Here is a 14,022-nt window from a genome sequence, read left to right as displayed (position 1 = left end):
TTCCCCATCTGACTTCAGTGAAGTGAAGGACCATTTGAAGGAGCTTCAAGCAGCCGGGATCACCAAACCAAGTAAAAGTCCCTTTGCATCGCCTATCGTTATCGTCAGGAAGAAAGACGGTAGAATTCGGCTCTGTGTGGACTACAGGAAGTTGAATACCCGTACAGTTCGCGATGCCTTTCCCCTCCCCAGAATTGATGAATCCCTGGATGCGCTGCAAAAAGCTAAATACTTCACAAGCCTTGATCTGATGTCAGGATATCTCCAAGTCCAAGTGGCACAAAAGGACCGGCAGAAGACGGCCTTTACTACTCCAATGGGACTGTATGAATACACAAGAATGCCTTTTGGACTGATGAACGCCCCAGCGACTTTTCAGCGTTTGATGAATACGGTATTCGGTGACATGCATCTCAGCGAGTTATTGATATACCTAGATGATGTAATCATCTTAAGTTCTACTCTGGAGGAACATTTGAAAAGACTAGAGCAGGTCTTCACCCGGTTGCGGCAGCATGGCCTTAAACTGAAACCAAGTAAATGTCACTTTCTAAGGAAAGAAGTGAAGTACCTCAGGCATGTCGTTTCAGAGGAAGGCGTAGCTACCGACCCGGAAAAGATCGCAGCCGTGAAAGACTGGCCTATTCCCAAGACGAAGAAGGAAGTCAGAAGTTTCCTCGGCTTTACAGGATACTATAGACGCTTCATTCGAGATTATGCGAAGAAGGCTAATCCATTGTTCGCTCTGGTTGGAAGCAAGGTGAAACCAGGCAAACGATCAGCCGTAGCAGACATCTGGACCCCGCAATGTCAAGAAGCTTTTCAATGTCTGAAGGAGACTTTGATATCGGCTCCAATTCTTGCATACCCTGACTTTGAACTGCCTTTCATTCTACAGACTGATGCATCCATATCTGGTCTAGGAGCAGTCTTAGCGCAGGAACAGGACGGGAAGGAGCGAGTGATTGCTTACGCCAGCAGAAGCTTATCACCCGGAGAGGCAAGGTATCCAGCACACAAGCTGGAATTCAAAGCTCTACATTGGGCGGCAACCGTGAAGTTTCGAGACTACGTTCTTGGTAGGAAGGTGACTGCAGTGACAGACAATCCTCTAACGTATGTGCTCGGAAAGGCACACCTCGATGCGCACGGTCAACGCTGGGTGAATGATCTGGCTCAATGTAACCTCGATATCAAGTACCGATCAGGAAAGTCGAATGATAATGCTGACAGTCTTTCCAGACTCTCGTCAGATGATGTGAGAAGGACGCTGGATCTCTCTTGTTCAGGAACCACTCGCACAGAAGAGGACCCGTCGCCAGTAAAAGTAGTTCAAGTCAATGTCATGGAAGTGCGTGATGCAGAGGAAGAGGCTTCAACGGTGGTTCCAGGCATGTCCCTCTGTGAAATCGCCCAATGTCAAAGACAAGATACGACTATACAACGCGTCATTGAGCTGCTTCAGACGCGCAACAAACCCAAATCACGAGAACTGAAGGAGGAAAAGGTCCCTGTGAGGATGCTGGTTCGTCATTGGAATCGACTAGAGATTTGTGAAGAGGGAGTTCATGTCAGACCGGATGACCGCAAGCTGTTGGTTCTGCCGAAGGGCATGAGGAAGAAGACACTGCATAGAGCACACCGAGATATGGGCCACCTTGGTGTTGAGCGGACACTGGCTCTCATGCAAGACAGATTCTTCTATCCAGGTATGAAATCTGTTGTCCAACAATATATCTCACGATGTCGACGATGCACTGTCAGGAAGACTAAGGAATGCAAATCGAGAGCCCCACTAATGCCGATCAAGAGTACGAGACCACTTGAACTGGTTTGCCTTGATTTTCTAAGCGTGGAGTCGTCAAGAGGTGGACTAGAAAACATCTTGGTGATAACTGATCACTTCACCCGACACGCACAAGCCTTCCCCACCAGGGATCAGACGGCATCAACTGTTGCAAAGACACTTTGGAGTAGGTACATTGTACATTATGGCATACCAGAACGCATTCACAGCGACCAGGGCAGGTGTTTCGAGGCAGCTGTAATTAAGGAACTTTGCGAAGTCCTTGGCATGGAGAAGAGCAGAACCACTCCATATCATCCCCAGGGGAATGGAATGACTGAGAGGTTCAACGGAACTCTCCTAAACATGCTTGGAACACTAGAACCTTCACAGAAGCCTAACTGGAAAGAATATGTGGAGTCAATGACACATGCCTACAATTCCACAAGGCATTCATGTACCGGTTACTCGCCATTCTTCCTGATGTTTGGGCGTGAGCCTCGCATTCCTCTCGATCTCATGGCTGGAAACGACGATGTTGATGAAGACGAGCCCCAGGAAGTATCAGCCTATGTTGGCGATCTACACAACACGCTACGGGAAGCTTATCGCGCTGCCGAGAAACAAGCGGACACTGCCCGCAAGAAAATGAAAGGGATCTACGACACTGCAGCGAGAGAAGCACCGTTTTGCAAAGGCGACAGAGTTTTATTAGCCAATAAAGCCATTATTGGTAGGCAGAAACTCGCAGACAGGTGGCTGGCAACTCATGGACTGTAGAAAGTAGAATGCCACAACAGGACGTTTATGTCATACGTAACGACGAAGGCAATTGCAAAACGGTCCATCGAAATCTACTTACTGCCTGCACGTTCTCAAGTGATGACGAGGAAGAGGAACTTGCGGTCGAGGAAGCGGCACAGACTCTTAAAAAATGTCGAGGCTCAACAAGAACGAGGAGGAAACCACAACGCTATGGAAGCGAGCACTCCACCTCAGTGTCTAATGCAGGCTAGTATGTTTGTCACATTAATGTAATAACTTTGTTCATCTCATTCATATTGGTCTAATTTCACTTATTGTTGAGGACAACAATAATTTTAAAGTGCGGGTGAGTGTTATGATACAAAATATTTCAACACGTATGCCCCCTTTACTACTGCTTATTTCTGTGTATTTTTGTTAATGCGCATGCGCAACTGTTTGTCATAGAAGAAATCATAACAAAAGAACGCTTCCATCCACTGAGCTGATCCGAGTCCAACGTTACCGGACACGCCGCACTCTCGTTTGTTTTGTGGATAATTAAACCACATTTAACACCAGTTAATATCGGTAAGTTTGAACAAATGTTAAGTAGATATCTTTTTATTCATTGTGTGACAATGTATGCAAATATTGATTATTTACAGAGTTATTTGAAGTAATTTTGTTGAAATTTATTAGGCACTCTGATGCCGAAGTAAAGGAGAGTCATTGAATATTGATAGATTACACTTTGTCGAATTCTAGCCGTAATGAATTCATTTACAAGGCTAAATGTGTGCCAGTTAATTTAAGATAAAGAATTTCGTTGACATTCTTTGAGTAGGTGCATCTTGTTCAGATCTTTCCTGCCTCTCTGATGATATGATTTATTTGATGTTGCATTGTCAATGCGAAGGATTGAATTGTTGTAAATGTAGATTTATCTAACGCAAAGAATAAGAAATTTGTATATTTTGCCATTTTCGTGTGCGGTGTGCCGGTGTCCAAATGCGCTATGTGGCTTACTTTTGGGGCACGCGCGGGGCCGGGGTAGCGCTTTCTTGATGCGCGCATCCTTCTAGGTGCATGCGCGTACCCCTGCTTGCTACCCTGGATGGGAATATGACGAAATAATGGTGTTATTATGACGTCAACAATACTGTTATTATTATGTTAACAATGATCTTGTTTTGCAGGTGGCTGAGGCATACTCTCGCCATCACGGGGTTTGTCAGGACTTTGTTGTCTGTCTCCTGTTTTAACGGTAATTATAACCTTTGTAAATTGTAAATATTTGTAATACAATACTACGTTGGCGAGGCTTATATCCAATATGTTTTTATGAATATTTGTACCCTTGTTTTGCAAAGGTCGCCAATAGTTTGTCACCTGATGTGAGAGGTTTTGCAGGTCTTTGCTTTCATTGGTGTATTTCCTCATTTCTTGATAGATGTATCTTATTTTCGACACACTATTACGTGAAAGTATTATTTTACTTCATCGCTATCTTCTTCTCCCTCTTTTCCTTCTGCGTCTTCTTCTACTTCTTCTTCTCCTTTTTTACTTCATCTTCTTATTTCCTCTCTCATTATCATGATTATCTTATCGTGTATTTTCTTATTACAATTGTTGCTATTATTATTAACAGAATAGCTGTTATTTTCGTTGTTATTATCACGTGGATCTGTCTCTTTTAATATGATGAGATATTCGCTAAACTATTGTTGTATCATTTTGTTTCTTCTGATGTGCACAGCCTGGATCACGATGGAGATGGTTTAGCTCTCTACCTTGAACACAGTGTTGCGTTGTTTTAAGTTTAAATTTTAATTTCATTCTTTGTATTCTTGTATTCCAAAATATATCATTTTGTAATTGTTATTCAGAATTTCTAAAAAAGAAAAAATTTGATATTCAATCTAAAAGAATGCGTCGTTCTTTCTCCCCCAGTCTTCTTATTTGAACAACGGATTTAGAAAATTGCTCTCCAACTTTAATATTTATATTTCTTTTGTATTTACTTAAATACCGAGTGGACGCCTATTTGTCCCGTCGGTGATATATATATATATTTATTTATAAACATGTTGAAATTTCACGTATTGGCTCCACAAAGAAATAAAGAAACAAACTGGTAATGCATTTTTGGCCAATAAAGCATGAGTTTATTTGACTCACATTTTTCGGCGTCCTACGCCTTTTTCAAGACTTCAGTCAAGAAGGCGTAGGACGCCGAAAATTTAAGTCGAATAAACTCATGCTTTATTGGCCAAAAAATGCATTACCAGTTTGTTTCTTCAATATATGTATATACATAATATATATATATATGATCAAGATTAAGACAAAATTTCCCATGTAGTTTTGAAACAATCAAAAATCAGAAAGGGCAGATCTACTATAGCAGTGTGACATTTCTCTAGGTTGAATTATGAAACCAGTTTATACTCTGTTTATTTCTTGTTTGTTTGTTTTTTTTTTCTTTCTCTTGGGGACTCTCTCTTCGCGAGCTCGTGATCACAAATTGATTTTGTTATAGTTGATTTACTTTCACCAAAAAGCATAGAACAAACCTTATTCATTTCTGCAATATCGCCATATAATTATAACGATCAAAAGAAACACATAGCGGCCTGTGGAAAGAATGTACGTGTACTACATTTTTCTACTTTATATTCCTATAACTAAACAATAATTCAATATATTGTTCATATCTCATCCTAATCCGCTTATTTGTGAATTATACGGATTTAATCTATGTTTTATAATTCTAAACAATATTTCTATCAGTAGGCCTACTTCTTTTGACCTTATCTTAGCAGGACTACGAAGTTTTTGCTGGCTATTGAAGCGGGTTTTTAAAAACTTATTTGTATGTTGTTTTCTTTAACTTTTTTCAATTCTTTTAATATATCGCTTAAAAGGGCATTTTACCGGTTTTTTATTTTTTTTTATATGTTGTTCTTTTAATTCCAAAAGACCCAGCGGTGCAAACAGAATCAAAATTTCATGACGATTAAGTCCGTAATTCAATGTTACAAATGGAACTTTTTAGGTGAGAATTATGCTAATGAGCTGACGAGCCCGGATGTTATGATGTCACAGGTGCTCTCACTATTACTGATTACAAGTGCTTGCTTACGCGTGCGTTAATTCGTATCGAGTAGCAGACGACGCTTAGGCCTAATTTAGCTAGCAGGCGGCGCTTGTGTACTGTTCTATCCATGTAGATATCTCAAATTTCACTGAACCAAATCGCACCAAAATTACAGGATATGCTTCATAGCATATTTCAAAGTATTCTCTTATATTTGAACGAAATCAGTAATCGAGAAGTATCAATATTGACGCCGACTTTCAAGTCGTCACTCAAAAAAAAAATCACTCTTCGCGAGAGATCTTGGCGAACGCAAGATGCACAATCTAAAAATGAAGTTAGCCGACTAGTACTGTGCGAACGGGGAATTTACGCGAGAACTAAACTCAAAAGCGTAATGATTTTTGCGACTTGTGTGATATAGGAACTACATTTTTCATTCAACTTACCACAAATAATTTGTAAATTTATTTATTGCCCCCGATTACTTGAAAGATTTGTCTCATGATATTAAATGGCTAACTTCAGTCTGTGCGTGCGCAGCAGATAGACACTCTAGGTAGGGCCTGGCCGCAATCACTCATGTTAGTCGTAGAGCAGATTATTTTTAGCGACGCCGACAGGAAAGTCGACATCTACACTTACGCTTCCCGACATGTGATTTGTTTCCAATTAACGTGAGCTGTTGGATATGAATCATAAAGTATTTCCTGTGAGTTTGGTGCCATTTGGCAAGGTGAATTTTGAGATATCTACATGGATACGAAGTACGCTAGCACTATACCTACACCAGCGCTGGGATCGCGAAGCGGCGACACTGTGTTAGAATCCACGTGGTCAGGCCACTCTTCCGAGATATGGGTCCTAGTAGGCCTACTGAAACAAAATGTTAGATCTACCATTAGTCCTTGGTGTAAAGAACACCACTATGAGATTTACTCGACTACAAAACATCGGAAATCCATAAAGCAGATACCTTACATGAAAAATTCAGCACAGGAACAACAGTGCCTGCAGGACAAGGGTCCAGATCTAGATCTGGAGTCTGGACTTTCGTCTGGACTTTCTTCAAGTTCTGGCAGCAGGGTATGTAACGTTACGCTGTGCCTTATTAGCGCTGTGCACATAGGGCCTACAGCTGCAATGTCGACGGTGAGTGAGTGTAGGGCCTACTCATCAAAACTTGGACTGCCACGTAGAACCTACTCCTTGACTGCTCAGTAGTCCTAGTCCTAGTTCTAGTATTTCAGAGTCTATGTGTACTGGGTACCGTTTTCATCTCACTAAGCGTAAATCATGCGTGCCGTTGAAGAGAGTCTATCTACATTTGGATTTAGATTCACTCAGCCCTCATCTACGTTAGATAGTTTGAACTGCACTGCTGGCGAACCATCGCTCGATCATGATCATCAATGCGTAACGTTACTTACACACGGTCTTCTATGGGCAGCACGTTTGGATAACGATGCCAATTTCATTTTGCATATCTGGAATTTCCCCACAAGTTTTATCTTAATAAAAAGCTGTTGAAGAGCTTGCTTTTAAAGATTAATAGATATTGTTTAACATATTTATTATAGCACCATATTGCAATTATACTAAATAACAGCTTTTGGAGTGCTTCGTGTGAGATTTCATCAGTAAATTGGCATTATGTAGTTCGTCTTGCTAATGTCGGAGTTGTGCACAAAGAGCACCTGTGACGTAGGCCAAATTGTGTGGATCGTTCCATGGCTTGCTCGTTTTCATTTTTTTCAAAAAATCATTACAGGCTTATCCTGGGTTTTACAATCCTCTCTTTCCAGTAGTAGGCATCAAAAAATGTAGATTAGAATTATCAGACAATTAGAAAATGTCAGTACAGTTTTCTTTTAAGCATGTATATCATATGTGTATCATATCTGATATCATGACTTTACCTATAAATCAATTTAAGTCCGAACTGGTTTTAATGAGCCATACGATGACGGAAGAGATGAATGTCCTCTATCTACCGTCAGGCTATGACGGTGGTTTAAAAATAAAAGCGCCCCCTCATGTGAGGTTGCCACTTGAGAGCACCTGAATAACAGTTGAGATATGATGACCAAGAAGGGTGATGTTCGTTATTCCGAAGTTTCATTATTCCCAAACACACACATTCCTTATAGGTAGATATTCGTTAATCAGAAAATAAGATAGGGTTCGTCAATCCGAATATTTGTGAAATTATTCCGAGGGTTCGGTACTCCGAAGGTTCGTTAATCCGTTAATCTAAAAATGAAAAGAAGGTACGCACTGTACTAACGAACCTTTGGAATTACAAATACCTTCTTTCATTTTCGGATTAACGAACCTTCTGAGTAACAAACTATAACCAACGAAGAACAACAGGGCTTTAAATGATATGAGATAGTCTCTATTACCTGCCTCAGATTTTCCAGTGATGATACAGGCTTTTGTCTAAGCCTCTATCATATCTCCTAATTTCCCTTTCTCTCCCTCATTACTCCCTCTCATCCTCTCTTTCCCTCTTTCTTGTGTTCTCTCTAATTCACTATGTCTGTCCTAGGGCATATCATGAAGCATTTTGTCAGATATTTGTTCTGACAAACTGTTATAATCTATTGAAATCCTTCCATATGATTGGCTGAGAACAAATTTTTGCTTGAAAAATTCGTCGGACAAAACGCTTCTTGAAATACCCCCCCCCCCCACACACACACACACACACCACCACCACCACCACCACCATCATCTCAAGTTTTCATGTCGTACAAAATAATTAGGCATTAAGAGTGCACCGTGCAAAGCAGCTTTCGGGAGTAGGCGTATCTGAGATTATTAAAAGTATACAGAAAATGATTGTCGAATTAGGATGAAAGCATGCATGAGACGGATTCAATGTTTTCACTGCATTTAATGATGTTTCCCTTTCGGTATTCGTCTGGAGAGTTACATTTGACAAACATGTTTCAATTGCACTTTCCCAACGCGGACAAGCAACGCAGTTGCCATATCATAGTACAATAAATTACTTCAGAAAGACTTACTAGGTTTCAATAGAATATCAGTTGGCGGTATAATACATTTCAAAATGGTTAAATACGGCTTTGAACACATTCTAGGCTTGAACCAAGATATATTAGCTTTAAAAGCAATTTGGCAACAACTTAAATACATCTGTATGCAGAAAAATAAATTTAATCCATATATCTTTACAGCTATCCAAGTTTCTTGATATGTGAAGTTAGAGGCAATGGAAGCCATGGATATCTATCAATCTGACTGACAAGTAAACAAGCAAACATTGTGTAAACATCTACATAGACAAATATTTTAAAATGTCCCGACTGTTTTAACATGACAGGAAACTCATGCTTTCTCTTCAACAAGTAGAAATTTCAGAAAGTCCTTTTCAGATCTCAGGTTTACTCTTAATTGCATCTCCTGTCTCACTTTGGAAACATATTAACATGGCGTAGAGCTGGCAGAAAAGCTCCTTAAAAGGTTTTATTAACATTTATTACTGAGTCGATGTTTACGTTAAAAAGAAAATAAGTATCTAAATCATAAAATTCATTTGAATCATAACGTATCTTGGTGAGAACGCTATGTTCTTCTAGAGCATTATGGGTGGGGGGATGAACCCCAGTGAACTGCATTGACTGGAATCTACAGTTTTATAATGATTTACATTTAGAACGCATCAAATACGAGTTTGCAAACAGTCCACAGCATTTGCAAGATTCTAAAACCGTCGTATAGACTCTACAAGGAAAACAATGCGGTTCCCACATAGGCAACCAGTGAAAACACTTGCTTATGAAATTTTTCAATTGACTCCTCGTGACCATCACCGTGCAAAGAGCTGTACCATGGATTTATCAATTCACGGAGAGTAGTGGTGATTCGGGAGCTGATAGGTCTAAGCAATTACAATGATGCTGACTTGATGACATAAATTTCAGGTGAATTTCATAGAAGGTCAGAACGACACTTCATATGAAACCAATTTCTCTCTATCTTTCTATCTTTCTCTCTTTTTATTTTTCTAGGTAAAAATTGCAACAACAACAACAACAATAAATGAATGCGAATGCGTAACAATAACTACAACAAACAGACAAAGAAAGAATGAGTTTGCCATGACGTCACAGTCATGGCATACCGTGTTGCAGCGATGGTAAAAAGTGAATTGTCAGCGAGTGCAGATCATGTGAAGGGGAATCTGGTATGGTACCTATCAGCAAATTGCATGCTCCACCCGGCGAGCGTTCAGGTCATGCAGAATCTGGTACAGTACCTTGATTATACCAGCTACGTCGCGAAGAAGAGTGTCGGGCAGGAGGACTTCCGGTGGCGAAGGGATCTGAGGGAAGAAAGCATAAAAGGCAAAGAAAAAGTAAACTAAAGAAAATCTTACTGGCTCAGTTTTAATGCTGGAAATAACAGAATTTTGCGATAATGGTGATATATACCCCTATAACTAGGTAAAAACGAAAAGAAAAAAAAAGCGCCTAGATAGACGCCGGATATCTCCAGAATTGGACTGAAAACAGCTGCGAGGTTATATTGCAGTCATGGTTTAAGATTATTGCTAGAGGTTTCGAGGAACCTTTTGGTGAATCCAAGCCTTAAAATAGGTATAAACAAAAACAACAACAACAGACAAATACACTCCATATTAACATACAAATATATACATTTAGTATACACATATAGCCACATTATTTGTCGTTGCCGAATATGTATATACTCACAAAGCAGTCTGTTGTTAGGACCGCTGATGCATTTAAGACGTCATCCGGACAATTGCACCTGGAATGGTTTCTCAGGCCGTTCATCTGGAGGAGAGATGAGAGGATTATGCAAACAGTTTCAGTGAGGTGGACATCTGGAGGATTCTAAATGATACGAAATGTATGGAACTATTCATAAAGTATATTATATTCTTTCTGGGATCAAGTTTACTCATCTTCAATCATGATGGTAAAACAGGAAGCGGTCCTTTGACTGCAGGGTTGGAAAGCTAGAAAGAACAAACAGCTCCTGGTTTTAAATGCACGTAAGCTACAGAAAATTGAATTTTTATTCAGAGAGAAAATTTCAACCACTGCTAATTAACAGTTAAAATCAAGTGTGAGGGAACGAATTCTATTTCATCGTGATTGTACGAACATTTATGTTCGATGAATATAAAAATCAGTCTCTTGTGTTTCAGGCAAGATCTTTTGACATTTTGGCTTTCGCAACAGAGGCTTTGCTGAGACTATGCTAATATTCATGGAGTTTTCCTTGTTACATGATAATTATGATTGTGTCTTTCTGATTTGTTGGGCTGGCATACAGTAGTGAAATGTGAAAGACTCCTTGAGTCAACGCATTTTCCTTTCATGACATTTGAGTGCTGCTTAGTGTGAACTAATGAGAGAGCGCCAGTTTGACCATTCTTTGCTGCAAAAGCGTTATGGGTGTCACTAGATACTTTTTTTTTCTTTGTGCCTTTCACTCTAGGGATTACCATCTTAAAACATAAACATGTACATAAACGGAACTGAAGGAGTTACAGAGAGCAGATCATCATATAAAAAGGAAAATTTTCGTTCTGTTGACCCAAAGCGTTGGTAGGTTCTAGCACATAATGATAACTATGTAATAGCGATGATTATACAGTAATTATGTTGTATTATAGAAGGTTTTGTTTACCCTGTATTCTAGTCTGTCTAGGGTAGAATTGATCATGTTGACGAGGCTGATAAATCTTGAGTGAAAGCCAACTGGCAACACGGAATTTTCCTTTGTAATGTGGTCCTCTATCCGCGTGTACCAAGGGGTGACCTGGCGAATTTGTTCCACTCGTGCAGCTATCCACTGACCGTTATATCCTGATGAAGACTGTGTGAAAACAAGAAACAAGGTCAGAAAGACATGAAAAAACATGATAGTTAAATTCATCATCTCCGCATTAAAAAACAACAACATCAATAACAGTCTAAGGTCTGATATGAGGGTGGGTTTGTTTGTTTTGTTTTGCTTTGTTTTGTTTTTGTTTTTTGTTTTTTGTTTTTTTGTGTGTTTGTTTGTTTGTTTGTTTGTTTTTTGTTTGTTTGTGTTTGTGTTTTTGTTTTTGTTTTTGTTTTTTGTTTTTTTTTTGGGGGGGGGGAGTTGCCTGAGCTTTCGTGTGAACAAAGTGGGTTAAAATGCAACAAACAGACTCGGATGGTGGGGTGCTCTGGATTATCCAATGACTACGATTCTCGGACAAAATCTGTTAGCATTTGCTAATGTCAGCCAATAGCAGGAGACTAAGACAGGTAACTAAGAGAATAATTAAAGTCAGCAATCTATTTTGGTACTGCTCTTCACCATGCTCCATGATTTTCATAAATATTCACAGTTCAGATATATAACATTTTCGACAGGATCTCTACTTAAAGAGATCAACATATGTGGTAGCCAATATGACTGAAATAGACGTTCATACATAACGCAACTTTTGTTAGTGATTCTATAGCGATCGCGAGATAAAACACAGAACATGGTCCTTTAAGTGTATACTACTAGTATGTATATTATGGGTACCTCTATATGTGGGAAGCACGTGGTTTCGTCAAGCAGTGATAGTTCCCATCCTTCTGAAACCTGTATCGGGATTTACAAAAACAGAATAAAAAAGACTTTGAAGAGTCATAAATGATTTTTTTTTTCTTCATCGGTACTGCATTATTTTATATATACTGTATATATACACTATATACACAGGGTTACTAAATCTTTCTGCAAGACTGTCCATTCAACCGTCGTCAACAAATGTTGTATTGCGTTAAAATTTTTCTCTTGACAAGAACATCATAATTATATATACACATATATGTGTGTGTGTGTGTGTGTGTGTGTGTGTGAATTATTCACGCAAACAATATTACTGACTATAAACCATAGTTTTATATTTGATCGAAGGATTTTGTCATGGGGAGCATGTTATGATCACTAGTATTTGGTAAAGCTTTGATTCATAATTAATCCGATACAATAACTGTATTTCTCCTCCGTCGACTGTCATATGTTTTGACAGAGGGAGAAAGAGAGAGGATGAATAAATTGTAAACCGGAAGACAAAGATATTGAAAAATCACTTTCCAATTTTCTTCAAGATCATTTTTGAGATAACACTGTGTCTAGGGTAGGTATGAGGAAATTGATGCATGGCCGATAAATGATGACAAATTGACCCAGTTCATCTGAATGTTGTACCATGGAAGAGTTACCAATACTCACGTATTGAAGGAGAAATATCCTCTCTATGTCGCTCTCTATTGCTGTGAGTTGTAGGTGTATACCGTAGTCAAGTGTGCATTGATCTTGAGACGTCGACGAACTCGAGCCCACAATCCCACTCCTGCGAAACCTGTCGATGATGGCGGCTCCCTGGCTCAGCCGGAGACTGGAGCAACAGATGATGCACACGATGGTCATATACCGTAGTGCGTTGTTCGTTTGTGTCATTGACATGATGGGATGGACTGACCTGGAAGAAGTTGACATTACCGTAATCAATCAGAGGTAGAGATTCAAAGAAGTATCGCATTTTGTTGGCATAAATCACATTCTTCCATTTTTTAAGGGCAAAATAACTTCGCCTTATCTTTCTTTCGTTTCCGTATTCTTTCGAGTAAGATATAATGGACCAGTATCCTTCTCTGTTTCTTGCTCCCTTTCTCTCGTTTTCCATCATATACCCTCCCCCATATCTCTTTTCAGACGTCCAGCCAGGCACTTAAACATTGACTAGCTGTCTTCTGTAAGTGATGCTTTGAAAATTGAAGAAGGACATCAACAGTTAGATTAGTTGTCATTTCGACTTCAGTCATACCCATCCTTGGTTGAGATCAACTCTTCCTAAATCACGTTTGAGGGCTTCTCATCCTTATGAGCGTCTGACCTTGCCGGGCAGCTAAGTACCATTCACGAAAGGCTTTAGCATTTCATCGCCATTGGCAAAGTCAGCACACTGTATCTCCCATCATTGTTTGGAAACATACTTGACCCTTTCGATTTCCTCTCGACTTTTCTACCAATGTTATAAGAATACAGGACCATTTTGTTTTCCGGAGGCGGCTGATGTCATGCTCCGAAGTGGATACAAAAGGGGATAACTAGGACTTTTGGATGTCACATATTACGAGAGATGGGGTACCTCTGGCAAATGACTACTGTGAAGGGTGTCATTTTGTGCCTAGTCATGCTTCACGTGATACACGGCGAACGTTGCCTAGATTTGCAGGGTAAGACCCCCCCCCCCCATGAATGTATTGACACCACATTGACGTAATTGTCTTTCAGATTTGTTTGTTTGTTTGTTTGTTTGTTTATTTGTTTAGTTCACTTTTACGTACGACATTATTTAGTT

At 39.6% G+C, this 14,022-nt stretch overlaps 1 protein-coding gene across 1 annotated transcript; it reads right to left on the bottom strand.

Annotated features, from left to right (window-relative positions):
• Window positions 1-9,846: 9,846 nt before the first annotated feature.
• Window positions 9,847-13,088, bottom strand: LOC140241996 (uncharacterized). The gene is made up of 5 exons (XM_072321739.1): window positions 12,891-13,088; window positions 12,195-12,254; window positions 11,319-11,507; window positions 10,373-10,456; window positions 9,847-9,981 (listed from the first exon to the last, which is right to left on the bottom strand). The coding sequence occupies exons 1-5, from the start codon at window positions 13,086-13,088 to the stop codon at window positions 9,856-9,858; spliced, it is 657 nt and encodes a 218-aa protein (XP_072177840.1). The 3' UTR covers window positions 9,847-9,855.
• Window positions 13,089-14,022: the final 934 nt, after the last annotated feature.

The sequence above is a fragment of the Diadema setosum genome, chromosome 18 (assembly GCF_964275005.1).
Source record: "Diadema setosum chromosome 18, eeDiaSeto1, whole genome shotgun sequence".
Taxonomy (NCBI): domain Eukaryota; kingdom Metazoa; phylum Echinodermata; class Echinoidea; order Diadematoida; family Diadematidae; genus Diadema; species Diadema setosum.
Note: the sequence above shows the minus strand (reverse complement) of the source record. Positions and strands in the feature narration are given on the sequence as shown.